This window comes from Saccopteryx bilineata, chromosome 11 (assembly GCF_036850765.1).
Source record: "Saccopteryx bilineata isolate mSacBil1 chromosome 11, mSacBil1_pri_phased_curated, whole genome shotgun sequence".
Taxonomy (NCBI): Eukaryota; Metazoa; Chordata; class Mammalia; order Chiroptera; family Emballonuridae; genus Saccopteryx; species Saccopteryx bilineata.
Window position 1 is genome coordinate 67,596,198 of NC_089500.1, and position 21,473 is coordinate 67,617,670.

The window sequence follows — 21,473 nt, forward strand, 5'->3', positions numbered from 1 at the left end:
TCAGTTATTTTCTTGGGTAATTTTTACTTGTATAATTTTGGGGTTTGAGAATTATAAAGATTTTTAAGGCTTTGGTACATATTAATTTTGGAGGATACCAAATTGCCCTTCATAATGTTGTGCCAGTTTATCTTCCAGCAATAATACATGAGAATGCCAAAAAAATTTTTTTTTCCAAATTGGTAGGCAAAATGATATCTTTAGCTTAATTTGCCTTTATTTGATTCACCTATATGTATTGTAGTAATGCGTAGACTGGCAGCAAAATAAGACGAGCTTCAGTGTATAGACTACAGTGGTTACTGAACAGTTATACCATATTCTATGGCTTATGTGAAATCAATTACTTCTGCATTTCCTTTAGTTTTTTGATTGCAGACCATATTAAGTTATATGATGACCTTTGCATTCTTTAGCATAATCTTTAATGTTGAATATTATTGTATTTTAAGATTTTTGTCTTATTTGTTTTATAAACATGTTAAGTTATAAAGGCAAATTCAGAGAAACTAAGAATAGGCTATATAATTTGAGATCAGATACCTTAAAGAAGCTTGTATGTTGACACTAGACCTAGCAACTAACTTCTTTTTAATTATTGTGGCCAGAAACACCAGATGAAAATGGTAAAACCCAGAGAGCTGATGATTTTGTCTTGAAGAAAATAAAGAAGAAAAAGAAAAAGAAACACCGAGAAGATATGCGAGGAAGACGCCTTAAAATGTACAATAAAGAAGTACAGACGGTCTGTGCTGGCCTGACGCGCATCAGTAAGGAAGTCCTCACCCAAGGACAAGTAAATAGCACTTCAGGAGTTAATAAGGAGTCCTTCAGGTATCTGAAAGATGAACAGCTGTGCCGACTAAACTTGGGCATGCAAGAATACCGGGTACCCCAGGGAGTACAAACACCTTTTATGACTCACCAGGAGCATTCTATTCGTAGAAATTTCTTAAAAACAGGTACTAAATTTAGCAACTTTATTCATGAGGAACACCAGTCCAATGGTGGAGCTCTTGTCCTTCATGCTTACATGGATGAACTCTCATTTTTGTCTCCAATGGAGATGGAGAGATTTTCCGAGGAGTTTCTTGCTTTGACATTCAGTGAAAATGAGAAAAATGCTGCTTACTATGCTTTAGCAATAGTGCACGGAGCGGCTGCTTATCTCCCGGACTTCTTGGACTACTTTGCTTTTAATTTCCCCAACACTCCAGTGAAAATGGAAATTCTGGGCAAGAAAGATATTGAAACAACCACCATTTCAAATTTTCACACTCAGGTAAGTGAAATCATTGTTAAATTATTCGGTCAGTGCAGTTACAGTATCTCAACAGTGCAAACTAACCTCCTCTGTTGCATAGCACATACCAGTACATTTGTGATAAAAGTTCATGGTGGTGAATGTGGTTCACATTGTTTGTTCATTTCTCTGATTGGAAAATCTTGATTGCTGAAGCTCTTTGGATTATGGCTTATTACTTGTTTGGTCTAAGAAATGCTTTATACATGTTATGATTACAAGTCTTTATGGAAAACCAGCTTGAACATTAATCCCTTCTTTCACAGATAAGGTAATGTCAGTATGAAAGATGTGATTTAGATCTGGTAGCCTCAAGGTAACTTTACTAAACTTAACCTTTGTGTCATAATCAAACATATGAGGGCATTCGTCTATTTCTTTGCCAGGTTTTTGCTGTTTTTGTTTTCCTTTCAGTAACTTGTTGGCAGTCTATCCCAGAAATATATCTTCTTTAAGAAGTGACTTGGAAGTGTCACTAGGAAGACCGCCATAGCCGCTGCTCCTTCTGCCTACGTGCTCTCGTAGGTGAAGACATTTTCTGAAGCCTTGCTTGGGCAGCTAGGCTTAAGTCAGCAGGGAAACCTCTCCTTCCTAACCTGTGGTTTTCAACCACATATTTTTTTAAATGCAGATATTTTAGGGCATAACATTAAGTTGATAATATGTTCTAGTCTTTTTCTTGCTTGCTTTTCTCATAAGATAATGAACATGAATGGTCAGCTATAAGTTTGTGTTATAGATAAAAGTTCTACATAGGTTTAGTGGAAAATGTCATACTCTTTAGAGATTTTATGATTATATAACCTGTTTTTTTCAGGTTATCTAGTAATTTGCTGCCATTCTTAAGATTTTTTTTTAGGTAAATAGACTGTTGCATCATAAGACTCTCAGCTGTCTGCACTAGGGCGGTTTCAAGCCACTTCGATTTGAAACCTCCTCTAACTTGAATCTTTTTGGTGATTCTTACCATCCTTGCCTCCAATGAGGGGAGTATCCAGTTTAGATTTATGAGCTTCAGAATTTCTCTAATTGAAGTTCTCTCTGCAGTAGAGAGAGCAGGAGCAGCCAATCTGGAGAGGTCGCAAGATGGGGCTGCCCAAGACGTTGGAACACGATGTGCATTAAGGGGCTTCGTCTTGGATTTTGGCCTTGTTACCACAATCAGGTACCGAAGCGCTGACTTGTGTAGTAGATTTTGGTGGGGTGTTTTTTTTTTCCCTTTTTTTTTTTTTTTAAGAAGTTTTGCCCCTTGAAGGTTAAGGAATCCTTTTTTATCAATATTGCAGAAGGGACTGAAAATAGTTCTCCTAATATAGTCCATAGTTCCCATAAGTTTCTCTTTAAAAAAGAAAGATATTGCTGAGAGCAGAATTAACATGCTGTCACTTTTTTAGTTTAGAAAGATGCAGCAGATTCTCTCTTCTGATTATAGACCAGCAAGCATACCTGAGAAATAAGCCAGAAACTTGGGGAGGAGCAGCCTGGTTTTGTGATGGGGACTTTTTAACTTTAATATTAGTTAGTTTATAGCGGATCAAGATATTTAGAGCCGACATCTCTAAATATTCCCTGCTGATTTTTGTCCTCCAGTTAATTTTTTTAAGTGGAGCTGAAATCTTAATGACTGTACCAACAACTTACCTTGAGATTTACTTTGATATTTATAAATAATCACTTTTTAAGAACATACCAGATTATTTTAAAATTAGATTTAATTAAACACTTCAACCACATGAGAGTATTGAGGACTACTGAATAAATCTCCTGCTCTGGTGATCCTGGGACTTAAAATTATTTATGAATTTTGAGTCACTGGAGAGAACTATGAGATGGGTATGGGAGGTTGGTGTGGCTCATGAAACTTAAAGTTTACACGTGTGGAATCATTGGCAGATGTTGGGATGGAAGCTAATATAGTAGTCCAGATTTATTTAGCACTCTGAATTATAGAAATGCTTTCACATTCATATCTGAATATTTTAAGCACAACTCTGTGGTAGGTAAACAATTTTATCTCTGTTTTCCATCAAAGAAACTGAGGCTTGGAGGTGTTCATTGTTGTCCAAGGTCATGTAGACAATAAGTACAAGGCGATGCAAACCTAGGCCACTCGAACAATATGCGTATCATTTTACCATTGTTGAAGAGACTGTTGCTTATATTTGTCTAACACTGTAGTCAGTGAACTTAAAATACCTTTGTTCAACACAATATTCAGAAGGCTATGCTAATATTTTTAACAAATTCCTTTAGATTATTGGGAATTAAGTGATACTGTAGGTATTTCAGACTTCTGTGAAGTCTTATGAAGTGGTTAAGCCAAAAGTAAAGTGTTTTTTTTTTTACTTCAGAGATGCAGTTATTAGAGGTTGTAATTTAAATATGTAGCTATAATAATTATTCATGAGTATTTTTCAAGATAGTTTGTTCAGCGAACATTTGTTGAGAACCTACCGTGTACTGCACATTCTTTTCCTTAAAGGACTAGTTGATGAGTGCAGTCTAGTGGAGAAGGTGAATAAACCAGTGATTATGATACTGTAACAGCAGAGATATGCATAGGGAACACAGTTGTAAGAGAGGATGGTTTGTGGTGTTACCTACAGACTCAGGGTGCTTAGAAACGGTATATGATTTTAAAGTATGTAATGCTTGAGTAGAATCTTGGAAGATTAGTACTTAGTTTAATAAGTGCATTAAAAGAATAATAGTCTATTCAGACACACAGACATAAAAGAGTGCTACTTCCAGGGAGTTGCAAATAACTTGATATGCAAGAACATACGCGGACCTACGAAGTGGTGAGATTTGAGACCAGAAAGACAAAATCAAGATTGTGAAGAGCTTTATATGATGTGCTAAAAAAAATTAGTACTTTTTCTTAAAGGTAATGGAAAATCATTGGTGAATTTTAATAAGAGCATGCTGATCATGGTATGTTTGCAAAGATTACACAGTAATGTGAGGATTGGGATTGAGAAGGAAAATGAGATTAAAAGCAAGAAGACTGGTTAGGTTGCTATAGTAACCAGACAGATGATTCATGTCCGAACTGATATTGCCGCTGGAGAGGAAGGAATGAAAGTTGAGAAATAATTGCAAGATGGGATTATTTGCACTTGTTGAGGGAGAAGGGTAGAGTCTTAAAATGTGATTTCGACAATGGGGCCTATTGTGATGCCAGTCACAAAGTCAGTAGTCAGTATTGGATTGAAAAAGCTGGGTTTGGGGTGGAAGGTGTTGATGTTACGTTAGAGATATTTTGTATTGAAGGTACCTGTGAAGACTTATGGTTAGACATGTCTGTTAGGTAGTTAAATATGTGGTTGTAAGATTGGGAGACATGGCTAGGCTGGAGATGGAGAAGTTGAGGCCGGGAGCATGTAGGTGATCCAGGGGCATCCTTGGAATGGAAAAGAGAGAAAGTGGAGAATGGAATCCTGTGATGTACCCACAAGTAAGGCTGAAGGTTGTGGAAGATATCAAACAGAGGTATAGAAGGAAGTTTAGGATACAAGTTTTCTAGCTTTTTTTTTTTTTTTTAAAGTTTTCTAGCTTTTATGAACGGTATATCATATCCATATGAGGGATCAAGTTAGATAACTGGGAAAATATTAGGTTGTTCAGTTGGGATTTGAGTTGGAAACATTATCAAGACCAGTGCTTGGCAAAACTGTAGTCATCTTAATATTGTAAATTATGCTTTTTAAAATTTTTTATTTTTTTTGAAAAAAAGTTAAATTTATTTATTGGTTTTAGAGAGAGAGGAAGGGAGAGAGAGAGCAAGACGGGAACATTGGTCTATTCCTGTGTGTGCCCCGACCAGAGATATCGGCAGCCTCTGGGCTTCGGAGCGATGCTCTACCAACCCAGTAAAGGGGGGGGGGGGCAGGGCATGCCTTTTTTTTTTCTTTTTCTTTTTTTTTTTTTTAGAAGCTTGTGTCTTAAATTGTGCTCTAGGTATGAAATCGGCAATAACAGGGAGCTTGCTAGAAATGCAGTCTGTCAGACCCCTAACTTGATCTTCTGAATCATAATCTATCTGCATTTTAACAAGTTCCCCAGGTAATTCATATGCACATTAAGGTTTGAGAAATACTACTTTAGAATTCATCTCCAGCAGCCTGAGGAAGTGAAATGTAATTTGTTCTGTGCAAGAAAACTTGTAGCTTCTATTTTTTTTTTTTTTTTTACAGAAGCAGAGATAGACAGGGACAGACAGACAGGAACGGAGAGAGATGAGAAGCATCAATCATCAGTTTCTCGTTGCATGTTGCGACTTCTTAGTTGTTCATTGATTGCTTTCTCATATGTGCCTTGACCGCGGGCCTTCAGCAGACCGAGTAACCCCTTGCTGGAGCCAGCGACCTTGGGTCCAAGCTGGTGAGCTTTTTGCTCAAGCCAGATGAGCCCGCGCTCAAGCTGGCGACCTCGGGGTCTCGAACCTGGGTCCTTCCGCATCCCAGTCCGACGCTCCATCCACTGCGCCACCACCTGGTCAGGCAGCTTCTATTATTTTTATATTTTAACTGTTGTAGTTGCAAAGCTAGGATGCTATAGGTGGGTTTTTTCCTTTGGATATTTTATAAAATGTAAATATTCTAACATCAAAGAAAATTAAGTTCATGATAAATACCAATTGAAGGATCACCAAGCTGATCCTCACATTTGATGACTTAACTCTCAGCAGGTTAATACAAGGATAACTGTAAAGTTTCAGTTCATCTAAAGGACTACAGTATGGTATTTTTACAATTCTGAATAATTTCATTATTCAGGCAAATCTAATTTGTTTATTTCTTAATTTTTATATTTTTAATTTGTTGTGTTGATATGGTTTCAAGTGTCCCCACTCAATATAACACCGTCTATGCCCCTGACTGTGCCCCCCCATGGGAAGTCTCTTTCCACCACAGTATCTTCCCCTCTGCTTCCCCCAACCTGATCTAATTAGGGTTTTTTTTTGTTGTTTGTTTTTTTAGTGAGAGAAAGAGACAGACAGACAGACAGGAAGAGGGAGAGATGAGAAGCATTGACTCATAGTTGTGGCACCTTAGTTGTTCATTGATTACTTTCTCATATGTGCTTTGATGGGGGGGGGAGAAGGGGGCTACAGCAGATCGAGTTACCCTTTGCTCAAGCCAGCTGTATTGGGCTCAAGCCAGCGACCATGGGCTTTAAGCCATGACCTTTGGGCTCAGGCCAGTGACCATGGGGTCATGTCTAATCCCACACTCTGCCAGTGACCCCGCACTCAAATTGGTGAACCTGGGGGGTTTTGATCCTGGGTCCTCTGCATCCCAGGCCAATGCTCTATTTTTTGCACCACTGCCTGGTCAGGCCAGATCTAATTAGTTTTTAATATCATTGGCTAATAACAGTTTTGACCAGAACATTTTTTTTTTTTTCATTTTTCCGAAGCTGGAAACGGGGAGGCAGTCAGACAGACTCCCGCATGCGCCCGACAGGGATCCACCTGGCATGCCCACCAGGCGGTGATGTTCTGCCCCTCTGGGGCGTCACTCTGTTGCATCCAGAGCCATTCTAGCACCTGAGGCAGAGGCCACAGAGCCATCCCCAGCGCCCGGGCCATCTTTGCTCCAATGGAGCCTCAGCTGCGGGAGGGGAAGAGAGATTCAGAGAGGAAGGAGAGGGGGAGGGGTGGAGAAGCAGATGGGCGCTTCTCCTGTGTGCCCTGGCCGGGAATCGAACCCGGGACTCCTGCACGCCAGGCCGACACTCTACCGCTGAGCCAACCAGCCAGGGCTAACCAGAACATTTTTAAGTGTAGAATCTTTTGGTCAGTTAATGGAGAAAAATTAGTGTTCAAGGTACTAGTATTACAAATGTATTTCTCCCTAAAATACAAATACATGCATGTATTTTTAGGGCTAACATAAGTTATGTTTGTTTTGCTTAGGTGTTATATCATGCAATTATTGGCACTAGAAAACTTTTTTAATGGTTTTAAATTTTGAAGTATTCTATAATAAGTATGCAATATTTGGCTCCCCTTCTCATAAAAATCCTATAGCAGCTGATAATCTGATTAAAAATTCAAATATTCCTTTAGTCATCCTGTGGACTAACAGGGTTTTGGAGTAGCTAGGGACCGTTTCCAATCTCTTGTTTTATAGGTGAGGTAGGTCACATTTGGGTTGCAACCTTTTCCCAGGTTAAAGAATGGCAGTTCCTGGCCCTGGCCGGTTGGCTCAGTGGTAGAGCGTCGGCCTGGCGTGCGGGGGACCCGGGTTCGATTCCCGGCCAGGGCACACAGGAGAAGCGCCCATTTGTTTCTCCCCCCCCCCCTTCCTCTCTGTCTCTCTTCCCCTCCCATAGCCAAGGCTCCATTGGAGCAAAGATGGCCCGGGCGCTGGGGATGGCTCCTTGGCCTGTGCCCCAGGCGCTGGAGTGGCTTTGGTCGCGGCAGAGGGACACCCCGGAGGGGCAGAGCATCGCCCTGGTGGGCAGAGCGCTGCCCCGGGTGGGCGTGCCGGGTGGATCCCAGTCGGGCGCATGCGGGAGTCTGTCTGACTGTCTCTCCCCGTTTCCAGCTTCAGAAAAATACAAAAAAAAAAAAAAAAAAAAAAAAAAGAATGGCAGTTCCTCAAAGAGGAATTGTTTTTTCCTTGTCTTTGAATGGTGTTAAATTTTATAGGTGAGGGTTTAGCAAATTTTAATGTGAATGTAAAATACAAGTTTTGATTTTGAAAATCTTTGCAGGGGCGTATTATAGTCTGCATTTCTAATAAGCTACCAGATGAGGTTGATGTTGCTAGTCCACCCATCAGCAAGGTGGTAGTAGGTCATAAATTCTGTACATGAATTGCAAATGCAGCAAAAAACACTAAAAATATAGTGAAGTTAAATGAGGTGTTGTTTTAAATTTCACCACCTGAGACTATTTTTACCTTACAGCAACTGAGTAATTGAAGGCTATATGTGGAGAAGAGGGTGTGTATATGTATGTGCTGGGGAGAGAGGGAATTGAGTTAAAAAGCGTAGCTACCTTAATAGGACTTTTTCTCTTTACCTGGCAAGTGTGTATATTTTAAGGTCTGCTTTTACTTTTTTTAAAAGAAATTTTTGTATATATACAATATTGAAGTCTTTTACCGATGATTAAGCTGTTCAACTTTATTTAGAAGTTATGTTACAGTACTTTTATTACCATAACATGGTAATGTCTACTGTTCCAGAGAAAATTAACAAATGTTATTTCTTCATTTATTATGTGCTGTGGCAAGACCTAAAATGGGCTCATTAAGTGCTTCCTGTGTCTGATTCATATAATTAACATTTTAGAATGAACTGGTGGTACTAATAAGAGTAGAATGCATAGGGTACTTCAGAGCTTGATGTTAACTGAGACAACTTTAAAGGAACTACAATTCGTGTGGTATGTAAAAGGAAGAAATGTATTTTAAGAAACTGGTTTTATAAGATAAAACAATAAAAATGATAGGTTTGGATTTATTTTTCTTTCATTCTGAGTACAGTACTGCTAATCTCACTTTTGACTCATGCTGCTTTTTCGCTGTTTTTTTTTTGTTTGTTTGTTTTGTTTTTGGTATTTTTCTGAAGCTGGAAACGGGGAGAGACAGTCAGACAGACTCCCGCATGCGCCCCACTGGGATCCACCCGGCACGCCCACCAGGGGGCGATGCTCTGCCCCTCCGGGGCGTCCCTCTGCCGCGACCAGAGCCACTCCAGCGCCTGGGGCAGAGGCCAAGGAGCCATCCCCAGCGCCCGGGCCATCTTTGCTCCAATGGAGCCTCGGCTGCAGGAGGGGAAGAGAGAGACAGAGAGGAGGAGAGGGGGAGGGGTGGAGAAGCAGATGGGCGCTTCTCCTGTGTGCCCTGGCCGGGAATCGAACCTGGGTCCCCTGCACGCCAGGCCGACGCTCCACCGCTTAGCCAACCGGCCAGGGCTTTTTTCGCTGTTTTAAACTGGATGCTTTTCTATCAAGGTCACAGAGTTAGGAAGATTGCTGGCTAGGTTTTTCCTTTCTGTTTTTAAAACAATCAGCTTAGCCTGACCAGGCGGTGGCGCCATGGATAGAGCGTTGGACTGGGATAAGGAAGACCCAGGTTCGAGACCCCAAGGTCGCCAGCTTGAGCACAGGCTCATCTGGTTTGAGCAAGGCCCACCAGCTTGAGCCCAAGATCACTGGCTTGAGCAAGGGATCACTCGGTCTGCTGTAGCCCCTCCCCCCTTGTCAAGGCACATATGAGAAATCAATCAATGAACAACTAAGGAGCCGCAACAAAGAATTGATGTTTCTCATCTTTCTCCCTTCCTGTCTGTCTGTCCCTGTCTATCCCTCTCTGACTCTGTCTTTGTAAAAAAAAAAATCACCAAAAAACAATCAGCTTAAATAGATTTCTTCTAAAATACAAGTTCTGTGGAATAACTACCCTCCCTATACACACACATGCGCGCACACACAGGGTTTTCCATATAGTGTATTTTATTCCTACCTTAGAGTTGTTTTTAGTAATTTATTTTTTTAGAGCAATTTTAAGTTCACAGCACAATTGAGGGGAAGGTACAGAGCTTTCCCACATACTCCCAGCCCCCACTATGCATAACTTTCCTCAGTATCCTCATCCCCCACCAGACTGGTACGTTTCTTACAGTTGATGAGCCTGTATTGATATATCATAGTCACCCAAAGTCCATAGTTTACATTAGCACTCACTGCTGGTGTATGTTCTTTGGGTTTTGACTTACATGTATTTATCATGGTAGCACTAAAAATCCTCTGTATTCGACCTGTTCTTCCCCCCCCATTCCCCAATGCCTGCCAACTGCTGACCTTTTTACTGTCTCTACAATTTGCCTTTTCTGGAAAATTGTATAGTGATCATACACAGGGTGGGATGAAAGAAGGTTTACAGTTGTGAATATGCGAAACAGATTTTTTTGTATTATCATTTAATTTTTTTTTCTATACAAACAATTGTAAACCTACTTTCCCCCTACCCTGTAGTATGTAGCCTTGTCAGATTGTGTTCTTTCACTTTATAATAATACATTTTAAGGTTCTTCCTTGTCTTTTCTTGGCTCATTTCTTTTTATTTTTTTAAAAATTTTTTTATTGAATTTATTGGGTGACATTGGTTAATAAAATCAACAGGTTTCAGGTGTACAAATCTGCAACACATCATCTGTCTATTGTATTGTGTGTTCAGCACCCCAAGTCAAGTCTTTCCATCGCTGTTTATCCCCTTTTTACCCTCTTCTACCTCCCCCCACCCAGCTTATTTCTGTCTAGCACTGAATAATATTCCAGTGTGTGGATGTATCACAGTTTATCCATTTACTTAACTGAAGGACATGGGAGATGCTTCTAGGTTTTGGCAATTATGAATAAAGCTGCTATCTTCTAAGTTTTTAATTGATTTATTAAAAGGTGTATGTATTGGGAGCACATTTGAGCTTATTTAATTCTCAGCAGTTGATACAGGATAGCTTGTCAACTTGATTTTCTAATCTAAATGACTACATGCATATAGGCAGAGTAATATTTATAGTATTCAAATATAATTGTTTATACTTTTTTATTTTATTTTTTAGCCAGAGAGAGGAAGAGACAGATAGAGGGACAGATAGGGACAGACAAGAAGGGAGAGAGATAAGAAGCGTCAACTAAGGTTGCGGCACCTTAGTTGTTCATTGATTGCTTTCTCATATGTGCCTTGACCAGGGGGCTCCAGCAGAGCCAGTGACACCTTGCTCAAGCCAGCGACCTTTGGGCTCAAGCCAGCGACCATGGGGTCATCATGTCTATGATCCCACGCTCAAACCAGTGACCCTGCGCTCAAACTGGTGAACGCATGCTCAAGCTGGCGACTTTGGGATTCTGAACCTGGGTCTTCTGGGTCCCAGGCCGACACCTATCCACTGCGCCACCACCTGGCCAGGCTAATTGTTTAAACTTTTATAGCTATTTTAAATATATTACATTTTTTGAGAGCATGCAAAGTTTACAACTATTTTCTTGGAGGTGTTTTCCTGTTGGTATCATAGTCCTCCCCTCACCACCTTGCCTTCAGATTTTACTAACGATTAAGTTTTCCCTGGTTGGCATTATGTCCCCTGTTTCCATGGCAGCTTTAGTTTTTTCTGTTCTTGGTCTCTACTTGCCTTCCTCCAGTATCCTGCTAACACTTCCTCCCTTCTCCAAGCCCCCAGTATGCACACTTTGGGAGGTGGTAGAACACAACTCGTTCTCTGCTGTTTCTGGGCCAGAGTATCTCAAACTTGCCAGATCCTAAGAATAATCTGGAGTTGTTAGTTTCAAATATGTACATGTTAGAATCTCAGGTTCCTCTCACAGAAATTCTGATTCATTAGGTCTGGAGTGAGGCCTGAGATAAATACCTATAAGTAATTAAGTTCCTATGATCAAGCAGGTTTAAGAAACACCATTTTAAACTGTCTACCATCTGATATTACTCTGATTCCTTTATTTGACCTGTAAGTACCATTCTCTTAGAATGTTATTGACTCATAAATGGAAGGCTTTTGGAAATAATCTTGGCTAACCTCCACAGAGTGCAGATGTTTTGGAACATCGTTTTTGGATTGATAGTTTTTCATGAGCTGTGTCTGTGAGGTTTCATGGGCCCTCAGCAGTGTCTAGGAAGTTTGCTTCTTTTCTTTGGTCAACTTGCTTGCCGTCCTTCGTGGTGACTAAACTTCTTATCTGTAGACAACTTTTCTCCCTTCCTTCCTGTCCCAGTAAAGAAGGCATCTCACCTCCTCCTCAGAAGCTGATCCTTCTGCCTGTGTTCTGGATTTCATCCCTAATTGTCACAAAATAGACATAACATAAAATTTACTATTTAACTATTTTAAGTGTATACTTAAAAAAAACTCACCGGCATTCGTTGCTTTCTCTGTGTTGTATAACCATCATTTCAGGAACATCTTCATCATCCCAAACTCTGTACCCATTAGTTTAAGAACTTTACCCACCTCAATCCCTTTAATCTCCCCCTTCACATGTGAAGTGCAGATTATTAAGTGAATTTCTGCTTTATATTTTTCCTTATTTTGAATAAAAGAATAAGCTTTTGCTTTCTCCCCAGAAGTAAATTTTCACTCTGAATTTGTGGGTTATTATTTCAGTGCATCTTCTAATATTTTGCTATGCATGTATGAATAGAGAAATAATAATATAACTATTTGTGTAATTTAACAACACTAATAGTTATATATATCATGAGTAATATATTGCTTGTATCATTCTGCAGATTGTTTTGGTACAACATTGCTTTTGCAAATTATGTTGATACCTGTAACTCGGGTTCGTTTATTTTAACCACTGTACTGTTTGGTATTTTGTTGTGTGACTATCACAATTTACTTATTCTCTTATTCTTAGACATTTAGGTTGTTTACTGTTTTGTAATACCATGTTGCAGTGAGAATATTTGTAGAGGTCTATCCTGGAATATATGTCCAGTCTATATCCTGTGTATCCTGTACATGTATATCCTGGGATTTCTGTTTGCCATTTTCTCCTGTCTGGGATTCCATGGCTGTTCTGTTGCCCACATTCAGTGGCTCAAATGAGACCTCACATGTCTAAAAGTTTTTCTTCTACAATTACGTATTTGATTGGTACTTTTGATAGGTGTGGAATTCTAGGTTGGAGACCATTTTTCTTCAGATTCATAAAAGCATTACTCCCATGTCTTATGAAAGCTTTATAAAGCTTTTAGTGGTGCTATCGAGAAATCCAGTGTCATGATTCCTGATGCTTTAGGTGCCTTTTTTTTTTTTTCTCTCTCTCCCCGGAAGCTTTCAAAATCTCTGTACTGCAGAATTTCAGAAATCTGAGTAATATACACTGAGATGTGCCTTTTTTGTTGTTGTTTTTAAATTTACTGTAAAATATTTCAGATGTACAAAGGCGTATAAGGAATAAGAACAAACACCTGTGTTCTTACTACCTGGTTTAAGAAATAAAACCTTATCAATGCAGTTAAAGGCCACCCTGACCTCGCATGATATTCTCAACTGTCATTGGTATTAGCTTTTTGATACTCACTTTGATGAGCATTTATGCCTTTTCAACATAGAAATGTATATCCTTCCATTTGGGTACATTTTCTTGTATTATTTCTTTGTCATTTTCATTACCTCGGTTTTCATTGTTCTTTTTTCTGACACTCTTTTTACTTTGATGTTAGGCCTCCTGCTTGAATCTTTAATTTTCTTATCTTTCCTTTTATTTCTTTTTGTTCTATTTTCTGGGGAGATTTAACTATCTCCCCCACTGTTGATTTATTTTAGCTGTAATGTTTTGAATTTAAGAGCTTGTTCTTTGTTTTGTGTTTTAAAAGTAACTTTTTGTTACTATTGCATGGATGCAATATCTTTCATCTTTAGTATTATTGATTGTACTTATTTTGAAATTTTCTTTTTTATATTCTAAATTGTCTGTCTCATCAAGTTCCTTTTTGTTTGTTTTAATTTTCTGTTTGTGTTATTTTCTTCAAATGTCTGATGATCTGTTTATATTTAAACATGAGTCAGTATAAAACTGATTAGAAACTCAGAACACGTAGGTGGTACTTACTATTTGGTGACTGGGTAGGGACTATCTGGCCACATCACTGTGAAGAAAGCTCCAATTATCAATATATAGAGATCTTTTTTCTGGGACTTTTAATTCTACAGTTAAGAATACACTACATTTTTTCAAGTAGGTTATGCCTCTGTCTGCTAGAATTCTTGGAGCTGACCTGTGGAAGTAGGTGGGTGATTTTATTGTTAAATAAACATCTTTACTTAATTTTCTGATTTCAATGCAATGGCTGTCTCCCATACTTGGGCCTGATATCTTTGTTTCAATAGTCTGTTTCACTTTCCCCACAAAATATATATATAGCGATGGGAAGGTGGAAGGTAAGTGGAGGGTTTTATCTGACCTTTTTTTTAAAAAAATATTTATTTTAGAGAAGCGAGGGGGGAAGAGGGAGAGAGAAAAGGGGGAAGGAGCAGGAAGCATCAACTCCCATATGTGCCTTGACCAGGCAAGCCCAGGGTTTTGAACTGGAGACCTCAGCATTCCAGGTTGACACTTTATCGCTGTGCCACCACAGATCGGGCGTTATCTGACCTTTATGCAGATCTTAAACTCCTCCTTTGTTTTTCATTACATGCTGTGTACTCCACATGGGCTATATGGTATTCAGCCTTAGTATGGTTCTGTAGCACAAACTGGTTTTTTTGGTATCTCCCATACAGGTATGGAATAATTTCAATACATACAGTATTCAAAGTTTTGAATTTGCTAATTCCCCTGTATACTTTTTTACCTTCTAAAAATACTCTGAGTTTGTTTTTACATCTGTTGTCTTTGAACTTCTGGGATTTGTAGCTTTTATAATGTATCCTCACTGGAGTGGGGTTTTGAAGAGGAATGGAAATAAGTCATGTGTTCAGTTCACCATGTTTAACTATTAGTCCTCTTCACATTTTCACCTTTGCCAGATTCTTCCTGTTAGCATTAAAACACAAAAGAAGATCTACATGAAAATGTATAGTGTGTTCTCAGATTAAGAAGAATAAATGATTTTCCCTAAATTTTAAACGGAACACAATCCCAATAAAAATACCAAGTGGTTGTTTTATTTCTAGGACAACCAAGCTGATTTTGAAGTTTATATAAAAAAATGAGCAGGCCAGAACAGCCAGAAAGCTTTGAAAAAGAAAAGCAATCATAGAGGAGTGCCCTGTCACATGTCAACACATTCTAAAGATTATTAATTAAGTGCATACCAGCTATGAACCAGTTTACTGAAATAGAATAGTCCAGAAATAGAGCCAAGTAAGTATAGGCGTCTGATACATGAAAATGATAGCATGGCAGATCATTGGTGGGCAGATGATAGTGGTAAGACATCAGGTACCCATCTAGAATTTATCTTGGTATCCAGTGATACCAGGCGGGGTCAAAGACTTAAATGTAGAAAACGGAGACATAAATGTAACAGGAGTCTCATAACTTTGCAATGGGGAAGGTATTTTCTAACTGTGACCAAAACAAAACAAAGCAAAATAAAAACCACTGGAAACAGTCTAAAGATAAATTATGAAAAATTATTACAAAGTCATATCTGACAGAGGATTAAACCTTCCTAAACTATAGAACTCTAGAAATATATAAGAGAAACACTAACAACCCAATATAAAAATAAGCAAGCATTGTGAATGGGTAGTTCATAGAAAAAAAATACAATGGTCCTTTAATCTTCTTATCTTAAAAGATACTGAACTTAATTCTTAAGAAAATGAAATTAAAACTAGTAACATGCCACCTTTTACTCACCAAATTAGTAAAAGTCCAAAAGTTTGATAATGATCCAAAAGATTCTGTTAATGAGGATGTGGGGCAGTGCAGACTTAAGAAAAAAATTTTTTTTAATTTTTTTCAATTATACTTTATATTCAATATTATTTTATAATAGTTTCAGATGTGCCATATACTTTACAAAGTGTTTCCCCAGTATTTTAGTACCCACCTAACATTATCCATGGTTATTACAGCATTATTGACTATGTTCCCTATGCTGCCTTTACATCCCAGTGACTGTTCTCTAACCACCAGTCTGTACTTCTCAATCCCTTTTTCAACCAAGGTCTCCCCCTGCCAGTCCCCTCTGGCGGTCCTCAGTCTGTTCTCTGTATCTGTGGGCCTGTTTCTGTTTTGTTTCTTTAACACATACTTTCTTCCTTTTTTTCCCCCTTCCCTTCCAAGTGAGAGGAGGGGAAATAGAGAGATAGACTTTCATACGTGCCCTGACCGGGATCCACCCAGCAACCCTCATCTGGGGCTGATGCTCTGCCCATCTGGGGCCATGCTTGCAGCCATGCTATTTTTAGTGCCTGAGGTAGATGCTGCACGGAGCCATCCTCAGCGCCCAGGGCAATGTGCTCGAACCTGTGGAGCCACTGGCTGCTGGAGGGGAAGAGAGAGAGAAGGGAAGGGGACGGGTAGTGAAGCAGATGGGCGCTTCTCCTGTGTGCCCTGACTGGGAATTGAACCTGGGACACCACTTGCCTGGCCGACGCTCTACCACTGAGCCAACCGGCCAGGGCCAACACACACTTTCTTGTGTTGCCTGTGGGAGTGAACATTTATACAGCCTGTTGAGGATTCAGTGTTTTCACCTTAAAAATTCTCCCTTAATCCTAGTTTCTCTTCTACCAACCTTCCATTTTCTCACGGCAAGCTTCTTGAAGGATGACCTCTTTGCTGTGCCCATGTCCTCGTCTCCACAGACCACACTGGTTCGGTTTCCGCCCTCCCTAGTCAGTCACCAGCGGGCATTTTCATCGTTTTACTGGAAGTCTCAGCAGCATTTTGACCATGCTCTTCTGGAAGTATTTTTCTTAACTTTGACTTTTATGATACTGAGCTCTCTTGGTTTTTTTCTTAACTTCTCTGACTGCTTGACAACTTCTTTACATTTGTCAGCTTTTCTTCCCCTTTTGTGTTTTTCAAACTGGAGTTTTCCAAGACCCCTGCTTTTTGAACTCTATATATAGGGTGGGGCAAAAGTAGGTTTACAATTTTGAGTATGCAGAAGAGTTCATTCTTGTATTATTATTATTATTTTCCATGTGAACAACTAAATCTACTTTTGCCCCAACCTGTATTTTCTTTTGTCAAGTCTCTTTAAGACGAACATTCCAGTTAACGAGGATTTACATCCTCAGTCCAGACCTCTTTTGATTTTAGATCATCTCCCTTCTTGACGTATCCACTTGGGGGTTTCAAAGGCACTTTGTTCCTTTTGATTGCTGCTGTAACCAACTACCATGTCATGGTGCTTTAAAATGACACAAATTCAGTCATTCAGTCTTACTCTTCTGAAAGCTCTGAAGGAGGATGCTGTGTTTGGGGTTTTTTGTTTTGTTTTGTTTTCTGCCTTTTTTAGCTTCTGGTGGCCCTCTGTATTTCCTGGCTTATGGCCCCTTCCTGCATCCTCCAAATGCATGACTCTCATTGCTGTTTCCATCCCCACATCGCCTCTGCTCTTGGTAGTCGGATCTCCCTCAGCCTCCCTCTTATAAGACGTCTGTCATTACATGTAGGGCCCACCTGGATAATTAGGACAGGGGTCCCCAAACTATGGCCCGGCTCGTGGGCCGCATGTGGCCCCCTGAGGCCATTTATCCAGCCCCCACCGCACTTCCAGAAGGGGCACCTCTTTCATTGGTGGTCAGTGAGAGGAGCATAGTTCCCATTGAAATACTGGTCAGTTTGTTGATTTAAATTTACTTGTTCTTTATTTTAAATATTGTATTTGTTCCTGTTTTGTTTTTTTACTTTAAAATATGTGCAGTGTGCTTAAGGATTTGTTCATAGTTTTTTTTATAGTCCGGCCCTCCAACGGTCTGAGGGACAGTGAACTGGCCCCCTGTGTAAAAAATTTGGGGGCCCCTGATCTAGGATAATCTTCATGTCCTCAAATCCTCAATTTATTCACAGCTGTGAAGCGCTTCTGCCATATGAGGTAGCATTCACAGGTTCCAGGGATTAGTACCTATATATCTTGGGGAGCCATTATTCATACCTTCAGACTCATCATGTCCAAAACTGAAAATAATCCCCTCCCCCCCACACACTCACAGACACAAAACCTGGTCTTTCTCCATCTGGTTGCAAAGCTGGAACCTGGAAAACATCCTTGATACTCCTTTTTCTTTTATATCATAATTAGTCTTTCTCCAAATCCTGGCAATTTTATCTCCTGGATTTTTTTTTTAAATCTTTATTTTTGCCCTGGCCAGTGGTGCAGTGGATAGAGCGTTGTCCTGGAGTACCGAGCTCATTCCTGGTGTTACTGGTTTGATCCCAAAATCATAGGCTCAGGGCACATGTGAAAAGCAGTCACTGGGACAACTAAGTAGAACAGGCAGTTGATTCTTTTCTCTCCCTCTCCCTCCCTCCCTCTTTCTTCTTCTCCTTTCCTCCCTCTATTTCCCTCTGTTCACTCTCTCTCCCCCCCTCAATCTCCCCTCTCTCCTACTCCCTCACTTTTTCTCCCTCCCTCTCCCTTTCCCCCCTTCCTCTCTCTCAAAAATAAATCTTTAGTTTTTTTTCTTTTTTAATCAGCTCACCTCCATTAGCTTAGTCTGTTGTTCCTTATATAGAATATTACAGAAATTTTCCAGCTGGTCTCATCTTTTTCAGTACCCTTCTGAGAAAATGAAACAAAAACAAACAAGAAGAACCAGACCCTTCACCCCTTAAAAAATAAAGGCAAATCTAGTAGTTTTCCTTTTACAACTTTAGATGCTTTAATAATTTCCCCAAATCCTTAATGTTGTCTTCAAGGTTCTCCATAATCCAGCTGCAGCTCATATGCTCAGCTCATCTTTATTTATTTGGAACTCTGGAAAGAGTGCAGCTTAAGGGATTTTCCTGGAAACTTGTTCTACAGATTTTAGCTCAATGTTACTTTGAGAAACACTCTATCCCCTCGATCAGGGTCCCATGATCTCTTTCACAGGGTTTTACATATTCCAGCCTGAAGTCTTCTCACAGTTTATAATTTATTGTTTGTTTAGATTAGTGTTTGCATCTCCCTCCTAGACTGTAAGCTTCTAGGGGCCAAGAACGGGACTAGTTTGCTATATCCGTGTTTAGGACAGGTCTGGCATATAATATATAGTAAACTTTTATTAAATAAATGATAAAGGCTTTCCTATAGTTTCTATTCTTTATTTAAAGTTATGTATGTCTACTCTTCTTTGATAAACCTCCAAATATTTGAAAATTGTGTCCTCACTTAAATCTTTTCAGGTTAAATACTTTTGAAATACTTTTAATTTCTTTACTCTTCCTCTAATTTGTATAGTTTTCAAGTCACTAATCATGTTACATCTTAATTGTTCTCTTTTGGGTATGCGCCTGTTGTAGACTTTTTTTAGCCCAGAGCTGGAGATAATAATCCAGATGTTATCTGTGCAGTACAGAGAATATTGCCTTCCTCAGTGCAAAGTATACAAGACAGAGGCTAAATCACCATAATAAAGAGGTCTCACAGACAGTGGCTAGAATAAAAGTTTCTCGAGTACAAAATCCAAAGTGTTCCATGAGGTCATCCAGGTTCTGCTTTCTTTCTGTCTTTAAGTTTTGCCATTCCGTTTGGTGTTGTCATATGCATGGTTGAACCTGACCCTCAAAAGAGATGGAGAGGAAGTGGAGAGCAGACCGCTTACTTATTAAGACATGTTCTGGAAGTTACATTATGTAACTTACAATAACATCTCACTCATTGGCCAGAACCTCGTCACAGGCCACACACATAGCTGCCAAGGAGCCTAGCTCAGCTGTATGCCCAGGAAGTTCTCTTACGGAAAACAAGAATGGTTGTTCAGATCCAGGGGATAATTCGTGTTTGCTTGTTTGGCAGCAGTGTAGTTGGCACCTGTTGAATTCCTGGTAATAAAGGCTGCCCTGGGCTGTTAATTTATTAAACGCAGCACAAACATGAGCATTAAAAATTTTTATTCATGTGATAGACATTCTTAATCAGCTTTACTAATACCAGATCTGTTTTTCTTTTTCAGCGTTTAATAGCGATTATTCATTTCTAAGCCTCAGCAAAACATAAATACAACAATTCCCCTCTTTCAGATTTACTTTCTGTCTCTTTCCAAGTAGAAAACGCTACTTATTTATGTCACATATTAATTATCCTTGGTGTTTGCATTTTTAAGTTGTCTTGAAGTTCATTCAGTGCTGTTGAATAAGTGGTATTAGGAAAATTTGGAATGCTGTGATATAAAAATATTAATTCAGTCTCACTTTGTATGCAGAATTTAAGTACGAATTTCTTCAAATTAATAATGCGTTAAGATTTGCATAATCTCCAAGCCAGCAGACTAAATTGAAAATTACCGCATGGCACTGTACTTCAGGGTTGGTCTTGTGTTACAAGAACTTTAAATTGTGATGTCTTTAGAATTTTCTCCCATAAGATGCCACCATCATGTATAATTTGATAGCCTTTTTAGATAAAGGAACTTCTGGTCATTGGGAATAGTTGGGGGAGGTTTTTGGAGGAGACTGGTATTTCTTATTACGCCTTAAAGCATACAGTTTCTAGACCTGGTATTGAATGTTAAATCTGCTATAATCATTTTAGGGTGCTTGGTTGAGAAAGGTTAGAATAATGCTTAGAAAAGCTCCTTTTCTTACTCCTGTGTCCTGGGACCATCTGCCTCCCTGGCTTTTTATAGCGTGATGATCATAGAGGCGAATGGAAGGTAGCTAATGCAAATATATGCAAGGTAATTCTGGCCTGGGCTGTTGCTGTTTAATTAAAGATCACCCTAAAGTGATCTTGAGGGAAAGATTTGTAAGGAATTAAAAAATAAACCCCTGCTGGCCCTGGCCGGTTGGCTCAGCGGTAGAGTGTCGGCCTAGCGTGCGGAGGACCCGGGTTCGATTCCCGGCCAGGGCACACAGGAGAAGCGCCCATTTGCTTCTCCACCCCTCCGCCGCGCTTTCCTCTCTGTCTCTCTCTTCCCCTCCCGCAGCCAAGGCTCCATTGGAGCAAAGATGGCCCGGGCGCTGGGGATGGCTCTGTGGCCTCTGCCTCAGGCGCTAGAGTGGCTCTGGTTGCAACATGGTGACGCCCAGGATGGGCAGAGCATCGCCCCCTGGTGGGCAGAGCGTCGCCCCTGGTGGGCGTGCCGGGTGGATCCCAGTCGGGCACATGCGGGAGTCTGTCTGACTGTCTCTCCCTGTTTCCAGCTTCAGAAAAATGAAAAAAAATAAAAATAAAAAAATAAACCCCTGCTATTTGAGAACAAGGTCTAAGACCTTTTTTCTGCATTCTGAAAATGCTGTTAAAGAAGAAATAGTAAAGAATTGTATAAGAAATACTATATGGTCGTTTATGCTTTATATTGAGGCAAAATAGGCAGCATTTAAAACAGTAGCAATTGATTTTGTTTCAGTAGAGACCCACATGATAAAGGTACAAATATATGTTAGGGTTTTTTGTTTAATCGGAATCTTAACATACCTTTGATAAGAAAGTGCCAAGCTACTGGTTCAAGATGGAGATCCTGGTTAATTCAGGGGTTTTCGTCTAGTCATCTGTATGCACAGGATCTGTCTCTACCCTTTAGA

General features: G+C 39.7%; 1 protein-coding gene across 2 annotated transcripts in view; it reads left to right on the plus strand.

The window, feature by feature from the left end:
* The window catches only part of RSBN1 (round spermatid basic protein 1), a 56,372-nt gene that overhangs the window by 15,466 nt on the left and 19,433 nt on the right, over positions 1-21,473 (plus strand). For both annotated transcript variants that reach the window (XM_066246501.1, XM_066246502.1), the window contains exon 2: positions 609-1,282. In XM_066246501.1, coding sequence (XP_066102598.1) covers positions 609-1,282 — 674 coding nt within the window. The remainder of the gene's footprint in view (positions 1-608; positions 1,283-21,473) is intronic.